This window comes from Haliotis rufescens, unplaced genomic scaffold (assembly GCF_023055435.1).
Source record: "Haliotis rufescens isolate VD_foot unplaced genomic scaffold, xgHalRufe1.0.p SCAF_5, whole genome shotgun sequence".
Classification (NCBI taxonomy): domain Eukaryota; kingdom Metazoa; phylum Mollusca; class Gastropoda; order Lepetellida; family Haliotidae; genus Haliotis; species Haliotis rufescens.
In genome coordinates this window covers 50,815,575-50,840,099 of record NW_025964223.1, presented here as the reverse complement: position 1 = coordinate 50,840,099, position 24,525 = coordinate 50,815,575, and the positions used below count along the sequence as shown (strand labels likewise).

Genomic DNA, 24,525 nt, shown 5'->3' with positions numbered 1-24,525 from the left:
AGAGATGTGAGGAATTCTAGGGAGGTAAAATCCAAAAGATCATTTCCATGAATTTATTTAACTCGTAGAAATCTAATGCCAAAATGAAATAATTTCAGCTACTTTCCGTTTTTTTCTTCCAAGATTAAGATGTACATTGAAATTAGTTTTTTTGATTATAAGAGAGCAGTTTAAGAGTCCAATGATGGATGAAAACCTGAATTTCTTAATTGTTGAGAGGTATGATGATTAGAGTTGTTATTTCTTGGTTTGAAATGTGAATATCCTGAAAGTTGATATTGTCGGATAGAACACTTTCATCTGTTATCCACCTAACTCATGAGTTTACAAATTAAGTTCAAACTTTTGATTTGTTACCTGAGGATGTGAGTGTTGTATTAGGTATTACACAGATGACCTCCAGATGCGTGTGACATGGAATGTGGAGGTTATAGTCATCCCACTCTTTAACCTGGTGTGGTTGTTGTCCCAGGTAAGCTGCACCGCACCATCGTGCAGCTGCAGGTGAGCGAGGGCACGGCCGTGAGGAGGTGCGAAGAGGCCAAGAAGAAGGTGACAAAGCTGGAGGCCCACGTGTTGCGAGGGGAACACAGGATCGATGACAAGAACCAGACCATACAGCACAACCGGGCTGAGGCCCAGAACAAGGCCAGGTACCTGAAGAGGAGCCTGAACGAACTGCGGTTGCAGTTTGCTGGCGCCGTGCCGCTGTCCAAGCAGGAGAAGTTCTCCAAGAACATGATGCAGTTGAGGCATGACAAGACAAAGCTCGAGGAAGATCTAAAGGGGGTGAGAAGCTTCATTGTTGTGGAGGATGAGGTCAAGGTGGTGAGATAGTCACAGTACCTTAGCTTCATTGGTGTGGAGGAAGAGGTCAAGGGGGTGGGATAGTCACAGTTCTGCAGCTTCATTGTTGTGGAGGATGAGGTCAAGGGGATGAGATGGTCACATTACGTCCTTAGCTTCATTGTTGTGGAGGATGAGGTCAAGGGGATGAGATGGTCACAGAACGTCCTTAGCTTCATTGTTGTGGAGGATGAGGCCAAGGGGATGAGATGGTCACAGTACGTCCTTAGCTTCATTGTTGTGGAGAATGAGGTGAAGGGGATGAGATGGTCACAGAATGTCCTTAGCTTCATTGTTGTGGAGGATGAGGTCAAGGGGATGAGATGGTCACAGTACGTCCTTAGCTTCATTGTTGTGGAGGATGAGGTGAAGGGGATGAGATGGTCACATTACGTCCTTAGCTTCATTGTTGTGGAGGATGAGGTCAAGGGGGTGAGATAGTCACAGTACTTCCTTAGCTTCATTGTTGTGGAGGATGAGGTCAAGGGGATGAGATGGTCACATTATGTCCTTAGCTTCATTGTTGTGGAGGATGAGGTCAAGGGGATGAGATGGTCACAGAACGCCTTAGCTTCATTGTTGTGGAGGATGAGGTCAAGGGGTGAGATGGTCACAGTACGTCCTTAGCTTCATTGTTGTGGAGGATGAGGTCAAGGGGATGAGATGGTCACAGTACGTCCTTAGCTTCATTGTTGTGGAGGATGAGGTCAAGGGGGTGAGATGGTCACAGTACGTCCTTAGCTTCATTGTTGTGGAGGATGAGGTCAAGGGGATGAGATGGTCACAGAACGTCCTTAGCTTCATTGTTGTGGAGGATGAGGTCAAGGGGATGAGATGGTCACAGTACGTCCTTAGCTTCATTGTTGTGGAGGATGAGGTCAAGGGGGTGAGATAGTCACAGTACATCCTTAGCTTCATTGTTGTGGAGGGCGAGGTCAGGGGGTGAGATGGTCACAGAACGTCCTTAGCTTCATTATTGTGGAGGATGAGGTCAAGGGGATGAGATGGTCACAGTACGTCCTTAGCTTCATTGTTGTGGAGGATGAGGTCAAGGGGGTGAGATAGTCACAGTACATCCTTAGCTTCATTGTTGTGGAGGGCGAGGTCAGGGGGTGAGATGGTCACAGTACGTCCTCAAGCTTCATTATTGTGGAGGATGAGGTCAAGGGGGTGAGATGGTCACATATAGATGAAATATTGCCAGCTGTGGCATAAAGCAGCATTCACTCCCTTTGTGAAGGTCAGGTTAATCATGTAAAGTGATTGTATGATGATTGTGACCTACTGTTATGTCTGGATGACTGTTGCCATTACACCCAACTCACTCACTCACTCACTCACTCACTCACTCACTCCAGGTACGGGATCACCGCGAGGGCATGCGGGACAAGGTGGCGGAGCTGAACCTGCAGAAGGAGAGTCTCCAGGAGCTGATCTCCACGCTGAAGGATGGGCGTGGAGCTGCCAAGGTGCTGGAGTGGCACTCCAAGATTGAGACAGTTCGTCTGGAGGAGCTGAAACAGAAGAGACTCAATGCTAAACTACATAAACAGGTGGGTGCCGGGGAGGGCAGGGCTACATAAACAGGTGGGTGCCGGGGAGGGCAGGGCTACATAAACAGGCGGGTGCCGGGGAGGGCAGGGCTACCTAAACAGGTGGGTGCCAGGGAGGGCAGGGCTACATAAACAGGTGGGTGCTGGGGAGGGCGGGGCTACATAAACAGGTGGGTGCCGGGGAGGGCGGGGCTACATAAACAGGTGGGTGCCGAGGAGGGCAGGGCTACATAAACAGGTGGGTGCTGGGGAGGGCAGTGCTACATAAACAGGTGGGTGCCGGGGAGGGCGGGGCTACATAAACAGGCGGGTGCCGGGGAAGGCAGGGCTACATAAACAGGCGGGTGCCGGGGAGGGCAGGGCTAAATAAACAGGTGGGTGCCGAGGAAGGCAGGGCTACATAAACAGGCGGGTGCCGGGGAGGGCAGGGCTAAATAAACAGATGGGTGCCAGGGAAGGCAGTGCTACATAAACAGGTGGGTGCCGGGGAGGGCGGGGCTACATAAACAGGCGGGTGCTGGGGAAGGCAGGGCTACATAAACAGGCGGGTGCCGGGGAGGGCAGGGCTAAATAAACAGGTGGGTGCCGAGGAAGGCAGGGCTACATAAACAGGCGGGTGCCGGGGAGGGCAGGGCTAAATAAACAGATGGGTGCCGGGGAAGGCAGGGCTACATAAACAGGCGGTTGCCGGGGAGGGCAGGGCTAAATAAACAGGTGGGTGCCGAGGAAGGCAGGGCTACATAAACAGGCGGGTGCCGGGGAGGGCAGGGCTAAATAAACAGATGGGTGCCGGGGAAGGCAGTGCTACATAAACAGGTGGGTGCCGGGGAGGGCGGGGCTACATAAACAGGCGGGTGCTGGGGAAGGCAGGGCTACATAAACAGGCGGGTGCCGGGGAGGGCAGGGCTAAATAAACAGGTGGGTGCCGAGGAAGGCAGGGCTACATAAACAGGCGGGTGCCGGGGAGGGCAGGGCTAAATAAACAGATGGGTGCCGGGGAAGGCAGGGCTACATAAACAGGCGGTTGCCGGGGAGGGCAGGGCTAAATAAACAGGTGGGTGCCGAGGAGGGCAGGGCTACATAAACAGGCGGGTGCCGGGGAAGGCAGGGCTACATAAACAGGCGGGTGCCAGGGAGGGCAGGGCTAAATAAACAGGCGGGTGCCGGGGAAGGGCAGGGCTACATAAACAGGTGGGTGCCAGGGAGGGCAGGGCTACATAAACAGGCGGGTGCTGGGGTGTGCAGGGCTAAGAAGTGAGGGAGGAAACAAGGTCATTATGGGCAAAGAGGTGGCTTGGCATAATTTCCTGCAGAAGTCATTATTGACTGTTGTGAATTCTTCACCAAGTTATCAATTTTCCACAAGACCTAGGACTGAAAATGATGAAGATACAATTATACATTGAAACACCATTCACAATTTCAATAAATAAAGAAATGCAATTTCCCCAACCATGCTATCATGAACTGAACATGGACATCAAGTAAAGTAAACACAAGTTTTATACCTAAAATGGCAAATTTGTCGCATTTAGAATAGAACTAAAATACCTAAGTATGTATCTTAGTACATAATTCAGACTAATATCAGATCAGAATCTTTATTTGCCCTTGCCAAACCAAAACATCATGAGAATGTCTCTTCTGACATGTCTGATATAAGTTTGTTATATTGAAATGGGTTCTGTCCGTGCGTCAGTGTATGTGTGCGTCCCAAAATCGTTTCCGGAGTAAAACCATTTAATATTTCTCTACGATTCTTTGCATGTCTTTCAGACTCATGCTGAACTGGTGCCTTTTTGCTATTTAGGAATTTTAGAATTTTTTGTTTTTTATGTTTCCATGGCAACAAGTTGGACTCAGGTTCTATAAGGGTGGTGTTTGTTTCCGGAGCATAACTCAAAAACCGTTAAATACTTTCTTACAAAACTTTGCATGTCTACCAGGCACATACTGAACTGGTGCCTTTTGATATTTAGCACTTTTAGAAATTTATATTTTAGAATTTCCATTGCAGCTATTTTGACATGGGCAAAGAGAAGTGTGTTGGGTCAGTTACCTGGTTTGGGACCATAACGCGTTAAAATGGGCGGGGATATAGATGACTTCGTCAACTATACGCTTGTTTTCTTTATCTTGACACTCTTGTCAATGTTGTTTGTGTTGGTCCCTGTCTTGCTGACGATGCATGATGTGTTGTTGCAGATCAAGTACCTGGAAGGAATCATCCAGTCTCATGAACTGACCATAGCCGACTTCGAGGCTGACAATGTTAGAGTCATCAAGGCAAGTTGTCTACACTGTAATACATTGCTGAGATTTGTTGGTGCGTGTTGTATTACAAAAAGTATGTACAGACAAAGGATGTCAATATTTGAGAAACAATAAGCTGACTATGAGATGTGACTACATAGATATTTTGTGTGTGTGTTCAGGACTACGAGGAGAGACAGTTGAGATGGGAGCAGAGAGAGGTGGAGCTGGAGAGAACAGTCATCAGTCTGGAGAGACAAGTGGAGGAGATAGTTGGAGCTGCATCCAGGGTAGGTGGACACAGTAGGGATAGTTGGAGCTGCATCCAGGGTAGGTGGACACAGTGGGGATAGTTGGAGCTGCATCCAGGGTAGGTGGACACAGTGGGGATAGTGTAGGTGGACACAGTGGGGATAGTTGGAGCTGCATTCAGGGTAGATGGACACAGTGGGGATAGTGTAAGTGGACACAGTGGGGATAGTTGGAGCTGCATCCAGGGTAGGTGGATACAGTGGGGATAGTTGGAGCTGCATCCAGGGTAGGTGGACACAGTGGGGTTGGTTGGAGCTGCATCCAGGGTAGGTGGACACAGTGGGGATAGTTGGAGCTGCATCCAGGGTAGGTGGATACAGTGGGGATAGTTGGAGCTGCATCCAGGGTAGGTGGACACAGCGGGGATAGTTGGAGCTGCATCCAGGGTAGGTGGACACAGTGGGGTTGGTTGGAGCTGCATCCAGGGTAGGTGGACTCAGTGGGGATAGTTGGAGCTGCATCCAGGGTAGGTGGACACAGCGGGGATAGTTGGAGCTGCATCCAGGGTAGGTGGATACAGTGGGGATAGTTGGAGCTGCATCCAGGGTAGGTGGACACAGTGGGGATAGTTGGAGCTGCATCCAGGGTAGGTGGACACAGTGGGGATAGTTGGAGCTGCATCCAGGGTAGGTGGACACAGTGGGGAAAGCTTGAGTTCAGTCTGGGACTTGCAGACTTTTGAACAGGTTTCTCCAGACACCACATGCATATGATCGACCCAGCACAAGTTCAGGATCGGTTGATCAAAAAACAGGATTTAGCTATTCATTTGCACCAGGCCATTGCCTGCATGCAGCTAATCTACATGCTCGGCGACCACGAGTTGCACGACTGTCCATGCTCACCGCCAACATGTTCTGTTCATTGTCATGTTACACCTTGTTTCGTATCCATCCATTGCCATCACTGGAGATCTATTTGTATTTCTATAATCATGTGTTACTTCCAATATCCTATATCTTTTGGAGAATGTATGAAATATAAGCAATTCGATAAAGAAACATTCTCTGATGGCGCCCTTTTTGTACTAAATTTGTAGAATGTACATAAAAATAGGGTAATTTACCTGATAAACTAAACCAAATACTAGCAAATACTTCGGTTGGAAGTGGTTTAAGCATTTCAGTGACTTTCCGGTGAGATGCAGAAAACTGAACTAACACTCATTCCCTAGACTGTTTTCATTTTGAGGCATCATTCACTTGAGATAGCAGGATTGTATGGACTGTTCTGTATATCCGATGTACATACTTCCCCAGTTTGAGCAGGCGGTGGGCAGCCTCCCCGACTCCAACCTCCCCATATCCAGCCAGCTGGAACAGGCCATTTCCACCATCAAGGGCAACGTCAAGACCATCCTTGACACCAAGGCCGAGTCCAAGACACTCAGACAGGTATGTGAGGATACACAGGGCAGGCTACATTGTCACACCCACACCCACATCCACATCCACATCCACATCCACATCCACACCCACACCCACATCCATACCCACATCCACGCACATGCCCACACTCTCATCCACACCAACACCCACATCCACACCGACACCCACACCCACATCCATACCCACATCCACGCACATGCCCACACCCACATCCACACCCACACCCACACCCACACCCACACCCACACCCACACCCACATCCACACCCACACCCACATATACACCCACACCCATGCCCACACTCTCATCCACACCAACACAACACCCACATCCACATCCACGTCCACACCCACATCCATACCCACATCCACGCACATGCCCACACTCTCATCCACACCAACCCTCATCCACACCCACCTTCATCCACACCCACTCTCATCCACACCCACACCCACACCCACACCCACACCCACACCCATGCCCACACTCTCACCCACACCAACACCCACATCCACATCCACATCCACGTCCACACCCACATCCATACCCACACGCGCCCATGCCCACACTCTCATGCACACCCACCCTCATCCACACCCACATCCATACCCACACACGCGCCCATGCCCACACTCTCATCCACACCCACCCTCATCCACACCCACCTTCATCCACACCCACTCTCATCCACACCCACACCCACATCCATGCCCACACTCTCATCCACACCCACACCCACATCCACATCCACACCCACCCTCATCCACACCAACCTTCATCCACACCCACCCTCATCCACATCCACATCCAAATCCACACCCACATCAACATCCACACCCAAATCCACATCCACATCCATACCAACACTTTCATTCTCATCCACATCCACAGAACGTCCGTCCAGAGAGCGGATGGTCGAGGGTTTGATCCCAAGCTGTGTCATAACAGGACCCTGTTGACTGTTTCAGAGGAACGGTGACCTGGAGAAGCAACTGCGGGATGCTGAGCGAGCCATCATCGAGCGTGACAGACTGGTCGCGGAACTGAGACTCAGGATGCCAGCTACTGCTGACCGTGATGAGATCATCCTCAAGGCTACGTCCAAGGTCACAACAGCCATGAAAAAAAGACCGGAAGATCATGACTTTGAGAGTCAACAAGCACTGAAGATCGCCCAGTCTACCATGTCTAGCTTGCAGGTAATGCGTGTTGCCATGGTTACAAGACATTTTATTGTATGATTTCCTCACTGAACTGACCATGTGATACAAGCCTTATCATGTTTATGGTTCAGACCAGGGGTCAAAGGTGACCAAGCAGTCTATGATGGCACAACTGTGCAGAGTTTTTCCCCTTATTTGTCAGAATTCATTGTTCATTGGTTTCGCATCCCCTATTGACCCTTAAAATGACCCATGGATTTACCAGTGTAGTATACATCTATGATTTTTGTTCCACTCCATCCCGTGTGGCAGGTTTGTATTTTTAAATTCCATAATTGGTGCTACAATACTCTTTCCATGAATATTCTCAAACACATAAGCCAATTAGACGATTGGATATATCAAAATAGGAGAACATGCTACACAGTGTAAAAATCTGAATTTTGCTTTGTTTACATTTGAAACCAATACAATTTTCCAAGCACATATTTCTTACCACACCTAATTTACTTTGCTTGGTTTCATCTGAAGACCATTTGTCATTTGATTCTAAAATGTGTGACGAATTAAGGGATGTATGTATTGCAGCTGAGTTTGAAATATATGTGATCTAATAGATGTTTCATAACCGGAATACACACAACCTGAGTATGTAAACACTTTCCAATATGGCTGAAAGTACACTTTGGCGTTCGTGTTTGCATATTTTCCAAAACATTCTAAACGATTCTAACTTATCAGCGACGTTTCAGAATTATCATTGGTGATTTGATGAAAAACAGATACCCGTGATCACTAATATACTATTTTTGAAAATCAAGCCTTCGAGTAAAAAGCCGATATCTAGATTTCTAAGCATACAACTAATAAGCTGTGAATTGTGATTTTGTGATGTTTAAAAAATGGCAAAATTTTCAATGTACCTAATTTTCAGAGGTCAAAATGACAGTGGATGATATCACAGCTAGAGCAGGGATTGCCCACAGAATTCAAAACTGTGATGTGTATTAGTGTGTGTGATGTGGTTTGAATTGTATTCTATGTTGAAGAGGAGGGACATATATATATCCCTATGGCATCCAGGTGGTTTATACTCTAAAACCATAAGATTCAACACAGACGTAGGTGAACATTCGATTGAAGCACGAGTAACTTACCAATGACTTACGATCAGGAAAGTAGTCCGTCATAATCTGACCTCAGGTCATAACCATGGAGTAGCCAATCACAGGCCTGGAATATGATCTTTGTACATATGGTTACATGTTGTGTACACGATAAAATCTTCAAATGTATAAATGTTTAGTATGCTTCAAAAAGGGGGGATGAGCGTCTTGTGTTCCCCTTTCGATTGTGTATGGTTCTACACTGTGCCCCTTCTGTGTTCCTCCAGGCTCGCATCCAGCAGAAGGAGGAGACGATCCACAAGTACCAGGAGCTGCTGAACCAGGCCCGAGAAGACATGCAGGACATGAACCGGCGCCACGAGCAGGAGCTGAAGGCCATGCAGCAGAAGATACACCTCAACACTGACGCCACCTTCCTCAAGTTCAAGGAGGCAGCTCAGCAGCTCATGAGCAGACATACCACAGCCAGGGGACCCACCAGCAAACAGGTCAGCCAAAATGTTCCACCATGTTTCTCCTCTATGATGTTTGTTGAGTTTCTGTGTGGGGTGACGTCCGTTAAATCAATTAATGGCACATAATTCTGCATCAATCTGTCCTTTGTAAATTTGATGTTTTGTATGTCTGTTGCCTTCTAAATTAACCTTCCAGAACAGGCAACATTCTCTTTCAGATTAAATCCTCCTTGGGGCACTTATTTCATTTTCCTTGCTCAAGAAAATCTACATGACATAGTTGTAACCATTTTCCTTAATAAAAAATGTTACCACACAAAAAACTTCGAAGTCGCTCCCCAGCGGAAGGGTGCACTACCGACGCACAATTTTCCCTAGCGGAGCCAGACGCCTCTTCCGAGGCCGAGGCTTCCACTAGTGGATACCTAGCCCGGAGCCAGGCTGGTTCCCTTTGTCTCGGGGACGATCAGAGACCGAGCTTCGGCTCTGGCTCGAGGTCGCTCCCCAGCGGAGGGGTGGCGGGCGCCGACCCGTGCACTACCGACACACAATTTTCCCTAGCGGAGCCAGACGCCTCTTCCGAGGCCGAGGCTTCCACTAGTGGATACCTAGCCCAGTGCAAGGTGGGTTCCCTTGAACCTCCGGCACCTCGGCACCGGGACTCGGCCTCGGGCCGGGTTCAGAGGCACGTGCGGGACAGGATTGTCAAGGTACTGCCTCAGGTGGCTGTGCCCATGCCAGAGTCGGAGACACCCAACTTGACTAAGGTCAAGCAGGGCCGGCGGTTGCCCCACCTTTCCCGCGTGCGGTGCGGAGTTGAAGGCTGCTTACATATGCTTCGAGGAGCAATATCATAATGCATGCCAACAGCTCCATGTGTCCGTACACTCCGCGTATCTGTCGGCTGTACAGAGGGAGTTAGCGGGAGAGGGGCCGGCCGACTCTTCGGAGTTGGCCGCGCAACTAACGGAAGTTCAGTTATCTTGCGCGGGACGCTATTCGTAGCTGTGCCTCGCAGATGATGTGCGCTGTTATGGGCATGCGCAGGCGGTGGATGATGGTATCTAAATACTCGACTTACACACGCCAAGACCTACTTGCTTTGCCGTATAAGAGGGTGCCACCCTCTTCCCTGGGGCTCAGCAGGTGGTCCGAGAGGCCGCTCAATTGTATACTTCCATCAAAGACTCTAAGGCCTTGTTGGAGGTACCAAGCTTTAAAACCGCGTAAGCGGGCCTCTCCACTTGTCCCCTCCTATGCTAACGCACGGGTCAGACGTCCACACCTGCTTGGAAGCCGCCGCTTCCTTCAGGTATAAGGGCGCCGGGAAGAGCAAGAGAGGCACGGGCCGGGGCAAGGCAGCTGGTCGAGGCCAACAGTTTTTTCGCGGGGCTGGGAACGATGGGTTCCCATTAGTGCCTGAAGAGCCCCGGGTGAACCCACAGTCGCAAGTTATCGAACTGCCGACAGCCGGGGTCCACTGCCTCCAGCTGGATGTCCCCGTAGGCGGCCGACTGGCTCTATTCCTGAAGGAATGGGAGACAGTTATATCACAATCCCCGGACCCCGTCCATTTTAAGGGATGGCCATTTGCCTCGGTGGAAACATCATCCGCCCCTCCCCTTCTCCGGGATAAAGCACACTCCGGTGCCTGCTACCCGAGAGAAGGCGGAATTCCTCCGTGCCGAGGTCGACGCACTTCTTATGAAAGCTGCGATCGAACCGGGTCCCGAGGGACAGGAAAGCGAGGGCTTCTACTCGACTTGTTTCCTAGTCACCAAACAGTGATCTCAACTGTCGAGACAGGAGAATGGCTAACGTCAATAGACTTAAAATACGCCTATCTCCACATACCAATACATCCCGAGTTCAAGATATACCTGAGGTTTTCTTTCGACGGGAGGTGTTATCAGTTCAGGGTTCTACCATTCGGGATCTCCATGGCCCCGAGGGTGTTCACCAAGCTGATGTTGATTCCCACCCAAGTGGCCAGGTCAAAAGGTCGGTTCTGCCATTCGTACCTCGACGACTGGTTACTAAGAGCTCTATTGCAATCCCCGAGACAGATAGCTACACAACACGTGATAGATATTCTGATCACTCTAGGGTGGATGGTCAATCTCAAGAAGTCAGATCTGAGCCCCACTCAGAATCTAGTCTTCCTAGTGGCTAATTTCAACACGGTAAGAGGACGTGTATCTCTGTCACAAGACATCAAGTCCCTTAAGCGCAAGTCACACTGCTCGTACAGGGCTCCAGTTACTGGACAACATGGCGGCGACAGTGGATTTGGTCTGGCGGGCGCGCTTGAGAATGAGTCCCATTCAACAAGCACTCCGTCGACTTTGGGCGAACTCGGAAGATCTCGAGACTGTGCTCGAGACTCCGTAGTGGCTCATTACACACCTCCAGTGGTGGAGCGAGGTCGGGAATCTTTCCTGGGGGCTCCCCCTCGACACTCCCGTTCCGTCTCTCACAGTTCAAACAGACGCGTCACTCTCCGGCTGGGGAGGCGTTCTGAATGATCACACTGCCTCGGGACTATGGTCCCAGCAGGAGATAAAACTGCATATCAATGTGCTAGAACTGTGAGCGGTCAGGTTGGTGTTCCAACGCTTCCCGGATCTGCTTCGTGGCCAAGTGGTTCGTCTAGAGATGGACAACCAAACGGCAATGACTTACATCCGGAAGCAGTGGGGAACGGCGTCTCCGTTGCTTCGACGAAAGACGGGGCAGTTCCTACTATAGTGCGACTCTCACGATATCAGGGTGCTACCTGTTTATCTCCCGGGGGTGTACAACGTCTGTGCGGACGCTCTGTCTTGCCGGATCCTCGCTCCTCACGAGTGGAGGCTCGACCCGGGGATATTCGGGATTTTCTCCCTGTTATACAGGCCGTTACAGGTGGATCTGTTTGCGTCTGGGGTGAATCACCAGACACCAATGTCCTTGTGGTGGTAAAGTCCGGCAGACGGGTAGGCGACATTCGTGTTATGTCAGCCGATCCCGAAATAACTGTCTTCCACCAGGACAGAGTCAGTTTTCGACTACCGGACTCTTACCGTCCTAGGGTCGCACACGCTTCCACGTGAACGGCTCCTATTGAGCTACCTGCTCTTTCACAGCCTTCCTCGTCGGGGACCACTGCAAGACATGCTCATGTGTCTTGGATGTCCGCACGACCCTCAAGGCCTATATCAGCAGAACTAAGGGTATCCGTAAGGATAACCAACTATTTTGCTGTTACGGCGGTAGGAAGGCTGGCTCACCTGCGAGCAAACAATCTATCTCGAGGTGGATAGTTTCAACCATTTGTACAGCGTATACGCTTACAGGCAGGGACCCCCCTACCAGGTTGAAGGCTCATTAGGTTAGGGCAGTGGCTGCGTCAAAAGCGTGCGCTGCGGCTCTGCCCATTGAGCAGATCTGCTCCGCGGCTATTTGGAGCCAGTCGAGCACGATTCATCAAACCTTACCAACTCGACAAACACTCAAGCGAGCGTACTCGGTTTGGTCAGTCAGTTCTCCGAACTGGGCAAAGTTCTAATCTCTAGCCGATTGAGCATTCGAGATTTTAGACAGTCCTCCGGTTATACTGCTCAGTAATGGTCTGGATTTTATCTTCTGTGGTCGATAAATATCAGTCCTTACTACTTGATAATACTCGTATTTTGCACACGCACTCCTTCGATCCTCGGGGACCCTCTGGCCTAGCTCAGCGCTGGTTATGGTCTCTCGTGATCTATGCCCCTATATCACTTGTTCAAAAAAAGTGTGTGGGGGGGGGGAGGTGTTTCGAGTTCTCAACTCAGCCGCAAAAACAGGCTTTATCATAATATATGGTCGACCACGCCCTGTCTCTAGCCCCCGCCTTTCGACGGTGGTGCCTCACGATAAGGTTGGTTCCATTTATTGAACTCAATATTTTATTCTGTTGAATAATCAAATACGATGTATTTATTTACGCCTGTTGCTGACGGATGCCACTTCCTAGATTATCTTTGGGAGTCTGTCTTGATGCAATAAGTGCCCCAAGGAGGATTTAATCTGAAAGAGAATTTTACAAACCTGTAGAGGTTATGAATTCTCTGATGAAATCCTCCTTGGGGCACGGCCACCCACCTCCCCACATTCCGTCAGCATTTGACATATGGAAAGTGATTTGGGTGAGAGTTGCTCCCCCTGGCGTGAGGCGCCGTTGGGGGTGAGGCCCCGTAAGGGTGGTCGTATATCATACAAAAACGAAGTTTTTTGTCTGGTAACATTTTTTATTAAGGAAAATGGTTACAACTATGTCATGTAGATTTTCTTGAGCAAGGAAAATGCAATAAGTGCCCCAAGGAGGATTTCATCAGAGAATTCATAACCTCTACAGGTTTGTAAAATTTCTGTTGTGATATGTCTTGAAAATTACTGCAGCATCTACAGCTATGGACAAAACTGCCCTGTACTTAGTCTTTAGATATGGGTTTAATTTAAGTAATATGCCATGTTAATGCAACATGTAAATCTCAACCACTTTCTGGGGCGGAATAGATCCCCAGTACCCATGCTTGTCACAAGAAAATATCTGCTGTCACAGATGGTAAGCTTCACTGTATGCCTGTTACACATGTGCTTTCACAGATGGTAAGCTTCACTGTAAGCATGTTACACATCTGCTTTCACAGATAGTAAGCTTCACTGTAAGCATGTTACACGTCTGCTTTCACAGATGGTAAGCTTCACTGTAAGCCTGTTACACATGTGCTTTCACAGATGGTAAGCTTCACTGTAAGCCTGTTACACATCTGCTTTCACAGATGGTAAGCTTCACTGTAAGCCTGTTACACATCTGCTTTCACAGATGGTAAGCTTCACTGTAAGCCTGTTAGACATCTGCTTTCACAGATGGTAAGCTTCACTGTAAGCCTGTTATACATCTGCTTTCACAGATGGTAAGCTTCACTGTAAGCCTGTTACACATCTGCTTTCACAGATGGTAAGCTTCACTGTAAGCCTGTTACCCATGTGCTTTCACACATAGATGTAGTAAATGAAGGTGAACTGTATCACTTTCCATGTTGCCTGTGTCTGATGATGGTGTCTGCTTCAGTTGGCCCGCCTGACGGAGCTGGAGGACATGGTTGAACTGTTTCACTTTCTATGTAGCCTGTGTCTGATGACGGTGTCTGCTTCAGCTGGCCCGCCTGACGGAGCTGGAGGACATGGTTGCAGAGCAGGAGAACTCCATCGCAGCACTCAGTGAGAAGATGCACTACAAGGAGGAGGAGATCATCACACTGCGAGCCAAGCTGCAGCAGACGGACAGAATGCACTGCACAGACAAGGAGAGGTACGCTCTACGACCACTAAACATCCTGAACCTCTCTGGTTCTAACTCTGACATGGAACTGATAGAATCAACCTATCTTTCAACTGAAACCATAAGTAGGACTTTCAGGGACCTAATCCTGATGTTACCATGTGTCAATGTTAACAGGCAGCTTTAGCTTTATACTCCACAGAGATTTGTGGATGCAGTTTAGCTTTACCAAAAATAATTTGTGTGCACTTTTGAGAACACTTGTATGGAGTCCAACTCAAACTAATCAGAGACATCCAGTATCATTATCCGAATTAATCTGGAAGTCTACAAGTCATCAGATACTTTAGCTTAATACTTGTGCCTGTGGCCAGTGCTCCAGACGCTGGTTTCCAGAGATGCTTTCGTGTTCAGGGCCCTGGTAATGAAGTCTCGCCTTCTTGTTTCGTCTCCAGATACAGTGAGGAGATCAAGGCTGAACTGTCCAAGAAGGACTCAGAGATAGATGACTACCGCCGCCAGCTCGGGGAACAGAGGAAGGAGATGGACATCCTGAATGAGGAGATCGCTGCACTGAAGGACACCAACTCCAGGGCTCCAACACAGACCATGAAGAACCTGGTGGAGAGGCTGAAGAACCAGGTGGCGCTCAAGGAGAAACAGCATCAGGTCAGTAGTCCACAGGCCTGCTACTGTTGCTCATGACCAACTGTTGATGGACAAGGCTGAGTGGAAAACACAGTGGGTGATTGGGCAGTAACATTTGACATTAAGATAATGGTCATAAGCTTACAGTCAGAAGGGGGACTGATGTGTTTGTTGGAAATTAGGTCCATTATCTTTGTTTGTCTCTTATGAGTATTTTTGATTTAGTGGAGGTCATGAGAGACCTCATGTCAGTTTCTCAATGTTTTGTAGCATATGATCTTCCTAATGCAATATAAATGCGAAAATCAATGAAAATAAGATGCATTAGGACAAAAAGAGATTATTAGATAACCTAATTTTAGTTTGAATAAGATTTTTGTAGCATTCAGAACATAGGCAGGAAGCTGATTCAAGTTGCAGAGGCAGTGAAGAACCTGTAGAACTCTCATCCAATTCCACTATTTCCTCCTGTGCATAGTCTCTGAGCAAGGCCCTGACAGACTTGAGAGCGGACATGGTGACCCAGGCCCAGGACAACGTCCGAGCACATGCAGAGGATGCTGGCCAGGAGAAGAACATACAGAGACTCATAGACCAGCACACCAAGCAGATGGGGGTAGGTGACATACAGAGACTCATAGACCAGCACACCAAGCAGATGGGGGTAGGTGACATACAGAGACCCATAGACCAGCACACCAAGCGGATGGGGGTATGTGACATACAGAGACTCACAGACCAGCACACCAAGCAGATTGGGTAGGTGACATACAGAGACTCGCAGACCAGCACACCAAGCAGATTGGGTAGGTGACATACAGAGACTCGCAGACCAGCACACCAAGCAGATGGGGTAGGTGACATACAGAGACTCGCAGACCAGCACACCAAGCAGATGGGGTAGGTGACATACAGAGACTCGCAGACCAGCACACCAAGCAGATGGGGTAGGTGACATACAGAGACTCGCAGACCAGCACACCAAGCAGATGGGGGTAGGTGACATACAGAGACCCATAGACCAGCACACCAAGCAGATGGGGGTAGGTGACATACAGAGACTCACAGACCAGCACACAAAGCAGATGGGGTTAGGTGACATACAGAAACTGGCAGACCAGCACACAAAGCAGATGGGGTTAGGTGACATACAGAGACTCATAGACCAGCACACCAAGCAGATGGGGATAGGTGACATACAGAGACTCACTGACCAGCACACCAAGCAGATGGGGATAGGTGACATACAGAGACTCATAGACCAGCACACCAACAGGAAACAGTTAGGAGATGATGTTAGAGCAATTGTTGTCACGGTTGTGGCTTGGCTGTTATAGAGTGACTTCTTACCCCTACAGGCTGCTGAGCATGTAGACCAATCTGGGACAATGTCATGCAACCCTCCATACTCCCACTATGTGAGATACATTATAGAATGTGTCTGTGTGTTACAGGAGCAGATCGAGGACCTCCAGCTGCAGGTCGAGAGACAGAAGAAGGAGATCAAGAAGAGGAAGGAGAATGAGCACACACTGCAGACAGACCTGGAGGACACGCGGGAAGAGTTCTGTAAGTGTCCTTCAGTCAAGCTAATCTGCATATCGTACATTGTCAGTAACCTCACTCATAAGACAAAACATGTCATAAGACCTAACACAGGTCTGAGACATCTTGCCTGGCTTCCACCCCATGCATCCACAGGTCAACTCGACACAGGTCTCGCGACACACAACACAACCATGTACACACTAACCTATCCACTCTCACATCCACGTAAACAAACATGTACACATTTACATAAACATAATTATTGATGTGCATTTACACATACACTTTCACAAATACGCACACAGACACCCACATATTCTTGGTTGATGCATGTTTTCATATCCCAATTACGTGGATCAATGCTCATAATATCAATCACTGGATTGTCTGGTCCACTTGATTATTTGCAGGCCGCCGTCACATAGCTTGAATATTGCTGATTGTGATGTTAAACAACAAACAAACAAAACAAGTCTCACATTCACATTCACATTCACATTCACACCATTCACACTATGATTCACCTGAGAAACATGTTCAGTAAAGTGGTTAAGATTTAGATGCATGGTGTGTTCCGACACTGCTGTAACATGGTGTGTTCCGACACTGCTGTAACATGGTGTGTTCCGACACTGCTGTAACATGGTGTGTTCCGACACTGCTGTAACATGGTGTGTTCCGACACTGCTGTAACATAGTGTGTTCCGACACTGCTCTAACATGGTGTGTTCCGCCACTGTTGTAACATGGTGTGTTCCAACACTGCTGTAACATGGTGTGTTCCGACACTGCTGTAACATGGTGTTCCGACACTGCTGTAACAAGGTGTGTTCCCCCACTGTTGTAACATAGTGTGTTCCGACACTGCTCTAACATGGTGTGTTCCGCCACTGTTGTAACATAGTGTGTTCCGACACTGCTCTAACATGGTGTGTTCCGCCACTGTTGTAACATGGTGTGTTCCAACACTGCTGTAACATGGTGTGTTCCGACACTGCTGTAACATGGTGTTCCGACACTGCTGTAACAAGGTGTGTTCCCCCACTGTTGTAACATAGTGTGTTCCGACACTGCTCTAACATGGTGTGTTCCGCCACTGTTGTAACATGGTGTGTTCCAACACTGCTGTAACATGGTGTGTTCCCCCACTGTTGTAACATGGTGTGTTCCGACACTGCTGTAACATGGTGTGTTTCGACACTGCTGTAACATGGTGTTCCAACACTGCTGTTACATGGTGTTCCGACACTGCTGTAACATGGTGTGTTCCGACACTGCTGTAACATGGTGTGTTCCCCCACTGTTGTAACATGGTGTGTTCCGACACTGCTGTAACATGGTGTTCCGACACTGCTGTAACATGGTGTTCCGACACTGCTGTTACATGGTGTTCCGACACTGCTGTAACATGGTGTGTTCCGACCCTGCTGTAACATGGTGTGTTCCGACACTGCTGTAACATTGTGTGTCCCGCCACTGTTGTAACATGGTGTGTTCCGCCACTGTTGTAACATGGTGTGTTCCAACGCTGCTGTAACATTGTGTGTTGCGCCACTGCTGTAACATGGTGTGTTCCACCACTGCTGTAACAAGGTGTGTTCTGCCACTGCTGTAACTTGGTGTGTTCTGAACCTGCTGCAACATGTGTTTTCCAACACTGCCGTAACATGGTGTGTTCTGTTGACAGCCCAGAAGGAACGGAACTGCAACAAGTACAAGCGAGACAAAGAGAGGCTGGAGCACGAGGTTGATGAGCTGGAGAAGAAGGTGGAGAGGATGAACACCATGAGAACACAGGTGGGTGGGGAAGAGACCTGGGAACACAGGTGGGTGGGGAAGAGACCTGGGAACACAGGTGGGTGGGGAAGAGACCTGGGAACACAGGTAGGTTGGGAAGAGACCTGGGAACACAGGTGGGTAGGGAAGAGACCTGGGAACACAGGTGGGTGGGTAAGAGACCTGGGAACACAGGTGGGTGGGGAAGAGACCTGGGAACACAGGTAGGTTGGGAAGAGACCTTGGAACACAGGTGGGATGTACAGAAACGCCTTGAGAACAAGGGAGGGGGTGGGGTGGTGAGTAGGAATGCCTACAGAACACAGGTGGGTTGGCTGGAGACCTGGGAACACATGTGGGTTTGATGGAGTCCTTGGAACACAGGTGGAGGGAAGAGCAGGAACACCTTGAAAACCCAGATGGGTGGGTCGGAGAGGAGGACCACAGGTTGACCTTGGATGAGGGGAGAGCATGAATGCTATATCGGGCTGATGAGACCACAGGATGATGAGGATTGTTGGAATCAATGGATGGGTTCAGTTTGTAGGGAGGGGTTGGTTCTCTATGACATTCTATAGGACAAGTTGATGGGAATGTTGTCTGGTAGGATCATGTGTGGTATAGTGGGATTGCAGTATCATGGGGATGTTGTCTTGCAGAGAGCTGGAGAGTTTGAGAAGCAACAGGAGCTGGATGAATCTCGCCGTCGAGTTCGTCTGCTTGAGGATGAATTGAAGAAGCGCCAGACAGCAGAAAAGCCTTATGAACAGAAAGAAGATTGCACCAAGGTAAGACAATTTCTAGTTTAGATAACTTTATGTGTAATGCTGAGTGAGGTATTGGACATGACAGGCAGAGTATTTAGCAGCTGTGGCATGAATATGCTTTTAATCCGAATAGGTACTTTCAGAAGAACAATATCACATGTTTTGTCTGTTAGATGTTCAAAAGTTATTTGTGACTCTTTATCCTTGTTTCTGTGACAGACGGAGGAAGTTTCTCGGTGGGGGGAGAGCAAGAAGTGGCAGAGGACAGTGGAGAAGATGAAGGTGAAGATCCGGGAGAAGGACACGGAGCTCGACAAGATGAAGAAGGCCAATGAGCTGTCCAGGGTAGCACTGGAGAGGTAGGACATGACATTGTTATAGGTCATTGGACATTACACAGGGTGGTGGTGTAGGACGGAAGGAATGCATTATACCAGACATCGGAACGAACGTTTCACAGAGTGCGCCAATTGATGCGCAAAAACATCCCCAGCAACCAGGACTTTTGTTTACGCCGCCATTTTTGGAGGCCGTCTTTTTTGTTGATATTATCTTTTTAAGTTTTCAGGGGGTTTATACCTCTAATAGTATGTATACAAAATCAATAAAAATTGGGAAGTACTTACCATTACAAAACAAAGTCATCCAAACTGTCATTTGCAGCCATGTTTTCAGGAGCGAGTGGTTGCCATTTCACAATGATGTCCCTGTCTGCACAATGTGGATTATATGCCCGCATGATGAGCAGAACAAAGGCAGTAAATTTATCACTCACGTCCAGATACTTTCTTCTCACACAAAATTCCTCAAAGTACGAAGTATACAAGTCTTTTGTTGTTCTGCTCCTCGGTAGCATTCTCTTCAAAAATTCAATTGTGTTCGTGTGGGCACCAGTGTCCGGGTCTTTGAAATGGTTTGAATGATTAACTGTTAAATGATGGAATTCCTCATCACACAGACAGGTATAGGCTTTCCAACAATCACTGATTATAGTGGTTCCAGGCTTAATGTGTTTGATAATGATAGGAATGAGGGTCTCTGAGCTTCTATTGTCCATGCACTGGAAAAAACATTTACTACTTTCTTGTTCCATACCACCAAAAACCCACTGTCCTTCTTCTCGTTATCCCTTGTTGTAGTTCCTTTTCCCAAATTTAGATTCGTCCTTTTCGACCATTGTCCCAACACCACCAATCTTTTCGCTGTCCTTGTCAAGGACTAGAACACACACTTCTCAACAAAAATTGTACCAGTCAACGGTACTGTGGGAAGATAAAATTTTGACTTCTCTCCTTGTGAAATCTTGTGGAAGTCTGTACAACCCAGCAATATGTCAACAGTAATATTTGTCCCAGTGACAGCTTGCTGTTTTCAAACCACATGAGTTTCGGTGACATCTCCCCAAAATACCATCATTGCTGTAGGATTTATCCTTGAAGAAATATAATTTTCCCATTTCACATTTGGCACACGTTTTCCCCTCCCTGTTCCCAATAAGTCCATTAATAGAAAATATTTGTTCCTTGTCCCTCGTCAATTTGTATATATCCCTGATTTTCATTTTCAAAAAACATTTTCTGACATTTCTACGAGAACACTGAGTGTTGCGGGGAGCGGTCCAAATACGGTAGTTACTACGGTGTGACTTAACATGATATAGCCCAATGAAAAGGACTTACCTGTGAGAATAATCCCACAGTCTTCGGTTCCATATCCCATCATTCCTTTAGTCTACATTTTTAGATAATTCATTACGACTTACCTTTTGTACATATTTTAATGAAAATGAAATTCTTGGTTTAGGTTCAATGAATCTATTTTCATGGTTATTTGCACCTCAGATTAATATTTTTATACCTTTCTGCGATCGCAAGCACTTCTCTATATAGAAACATTACATGACCTTATTAAAAATGGCGGGTAGGTGTCCGGCGTAATGCATGTGTACAGTGTAGGAAATTACACAGTAGCGCTGGGACGAGTCCAGATTTCTAGTGAATTTATGTCATTAAACAATATATTACATGACTATCCACGGGACCGGGTAGTACTGTGGGTACCCAGGTCCTACAGAATACCCACCCGAGTACTCGAGTTACCCATCCCAGCCCTATTGCACAGGCAGTTGAAGGTCCTCCTCATCTTCAAGTCTCTCTCTTCAACTCTTGAATTCCGCTGCCAAACTCTTTAACGGTGACAAAGGAAGGAGCATCTTTCCCTAAAGTTGACATGTCTGCATGGATTGCATGTAGATTGCTCAACTCTGACAGTAGCCATTTTGTCAATTGTCACATGATCAGCAATTGGAGCAGAAAATCCAGTATTCACTGGTTCATGCATACACTGTTACATCACAAGCTGTGTTCACGTATTAATGAGGGAAAGAGGATTATGGGTTTTATGGTACCTGGTTTGTCAGTTTATTGAACTAACAGAGAAGCAGTTGTTCCTCTTATCTAGTACATGGTTCCTTAAGACATTTTTATATACCATATTCGACGTAATAAGCTCCCCGCTCTAATAAGCGCCCACGGCGGTATTTGCTAATGTATTGGCTAGTGAACAATACCTATTAGCTCCCCTTCCGATTGATCAATGTACACAACACTTATTTATTCGCGTATAATATGCATTTGTGTGTTATATGCACCGTTAATTATGGGCAATTAAATTCTGGAAAAATGTATCTCTTGTTTATTTACATTTCAGGCTGTCAGCATAAACCACAAAATTTATCTTTCAACTCTGTTTTTTTTCTCACCAAAATAATATTCTAATAAGAACCCCCCTATTTCTAATTTTGAGAGCGCCCTGGGCGCTTATTACATCGAATACGGTAGTTCTGTGAGGCATTCAACCAGTGCTACAAAATACTACTTTTTTAAATTGTGAAAGTGTGTAATGGTAGCCAGATGCGGTGTTTCATAGAATGTTTATGGGGTGTTGACATATATCTTACCCTAATTGAACTTTCCAGAGCTGATTAAGTAGGAACTTTCAAATTAAGAAAGTCTTTATCACTCTCCAATATATTTACAATTTTTGGATTTTCGTCACAAATGTTTTATTAAGGCTTTAAATAATTAATAGTCTTGGTTCTACGGCACTCCTCGTATCATCATAAAGTCCACCTCATGTTTCATTTTAAATATATTTTAACACAAAAAAACATCCTTAAATAAACACGATCCTGGCAGTGAAATGCCACAATACTTATAAACATTGCGATCCAATATAGTGTGCAGTTACTTCCCTTTACATGCGCACTGCTTTACTGTACATCTCTTGTTATGGTCATGGCAGCAATAAGAGTTTGTATTGTTGTTTTGCCGATGCAAATTTGGTCAATGAAAACATAATATTTATGATAAAACATCACAAGACATGATTATTTACAAATTCAATGGTATTTGTGAACTGTATGCTAGAAAAATTAATGTTTCATATGCAGAGATTAAGATTACATGTGTATTTGTCAAGTGAAATAAGCCAGAAATAGCTATCAGCTGTTCACATATTTTCTCCCTGTACTGATTTAGATTAAACTATACTTAATGTCATGGTCAATATCATTACTGAAAAGAAATTTGAATACAGTGATAGGAAGACCAAAGATTTTGTATCTCTAATGACTAATGATCGTTTCAAGGTGAGTTCATGTGAGTTGATGGGATTTGTCCAATGGTAGTCAAATGCTGTATTCCAGTATTTTACTCATCAAGGAATACATTTATGTAGGGAGGCCCTTTCCCAGGTTGATGGTTCACAACTGTTTATTTGGTTACATATTAGTTTGAACACCCCCCCCCCCCCCAAAAAAAAAAACACTGTCAGCCCGCACTATATTTGCAAAAGCCATTGCCTGAGAACCAATACTTTTATTTTTTTTTAAGCCTAATGTGAGGCACCATATTATATGTATTTGTTTATTGTGTTAAAACACACTGTGTACATTTACTTTTGACGGATGTTTTTCACATGAGGCATGAATGTTGAGTGCCAATATGTAGACTGTTTATTTCATCAGGCAGAGAATAATTGAAGGAGCATGTACAGTGAATTCTTTGTAAGTATTTGGGGAAAGAGAAATAATGTCAGGATGGCTTGTTAGTGACGGGGAGGATGGGGGCAGGGATTAACATCTTAAACAGAGGGACATATGACAAACCTGAAGGAAGACATTGTAACAACATGCTCCCACTGCAATTATGAGGACAGAATAGATACATGTTTTAGTTTCAAATTTCAATGTCTTTATAAAGGAATTACAGATGTTAGAAATCAGAAATATGTGCAATATGGTTTTCATAATAATTCAAGCACATAATGTTTCCAATCAGAGAGAAGCACATGACAACTACAGCTATCACAAAAAACTATTTTGATTTTAGTTTGACTCGTACGTCTAAATATATACCGTATTCGACGTAATATGCGCCCAGGGCGCTCTCAAAATTAGAGTTGAAGGATCGTAAATATTGTGGTTTATGCTGACAGCCTGAAATGATACAAAAGAAAAGTCTGTGCGTATTAAGCAGGACAGATATGTTTTCCAGAATTTAATTGCCCTTAATCAAGGGTGCATATAACACACGAGTGCATATTATACACAAATTAATAAGTCTTGTGTATATTGATCAGTCGGAAGGGGTGCTTATTGGGATTGTTCACTAGCCAATATATTAGCAATTATCGCTGTGGGTGCTTATTAGAGCGGGGCACTTATTACGTCGAATACGGTACCATGTTTTGCAGATAGATTTTCTATAATCAGAAATTTCACAAGACAAACACCCATTTAATAATACTTAAAATCCTGTTCTTTGTCTATATATGTAACAAAAAGTCCATCTGTAATAGTGTTGTGCTGATCAACAAAAGCTGGCCCTGAGGGGACTTTTCTGAAACTGACTGTAGTGTATAAGGTTGACATGTCCAAACATGTCAGTGGGTTGTACATAGCTGTCAGTCACACACACACAGGTGCTTGCTGTGTCAACACTCCGACACACAGCTCTGTCTGCTGTCTGCAGGGAACATGGAGCTGGCTGTCCTAACAGTCCCTCGTCTAACTTGGTGTGTATGTATGTGGATAGACATTGACAGGGCTGATTGTGTATGGTAAATACCCTGTGACATAGGCAGCTCTGTGTGTGTCTGCATTGTCAGATTGTAAGTTAAAACAGGAGATATCATTGACACTTACAAGTACTTCAGTGTATAGATGTATAGGTTATATATATGATTATGGTATATGTCCAATGACATAGGCAGCTCTGTGTGTGTATGCATTGTTTATAACAGAAGGAAATATCATTGACACTTACAAGTACTTCAGTGTATCATTTATGTGGTGAGTGATTTTTCACTCACATCAGGATCAA

The 24,525-nt window shown here is 46.6% G+C and overlaps 1 protein-coding gene across 1 annotated transcript in view; it reads left to right on the top strand.

The window, feature by feature from the left end:
• Positions 1-24,525, top strand: part of LOC124126811 (centrosomal protein of 290 kDa-like) — a 76,771-nt gene that overhangs the window by 35,788 nt on the left and 16,458 nt on the right. The window contains exons 32-45 of the mRNA XM_048383635.1: positions 473-789; positions 2,205-2,399; positions 4,605-4,685; positions 4,835-4,942; positions 6,224-6,358; positions 7,321-7,551; positions 8,909-9,130; positions 14,278-14,432; positions 14,858-15,071; positions 15,529-15,666; positions 16,505-16,619; positions 18,286-18,395; positions 19,034-19,162; positions 19,361-19,500. Coding sequence (XP_048239592.1) covers positions 473-789; positions 2,205-2,399; positions 4,605-4,685; positions 4,835-4,942; positions 6,224-6,358; positions 7,321-7,551; positions 8,909-9,130; positions 14,278-14,432; positions 14,858-15,071; positions 15,529-15,666; positions 16,505-16,619; positions 18,286-18,395; positions 19,034-19,162; positions 19,361-19,500 — 2,290 coding nt within the window. The remainder of the gene's footprint in view (positions 1-472; positions 790-2,204; positions 2,400-4,604; positions 4,686-4,834; positions 4,943-6,223; positions 6,359-7,320; positions 7,552-8,908; positions 9,131-14,277; positions 14,433-14,857; positions 15,072-15,528; positions 15,667-16,504; positions 16,620-18,285; positions 18,396-19,033; positions 19,163-19,360; positions 19,501-24,525) is intronic.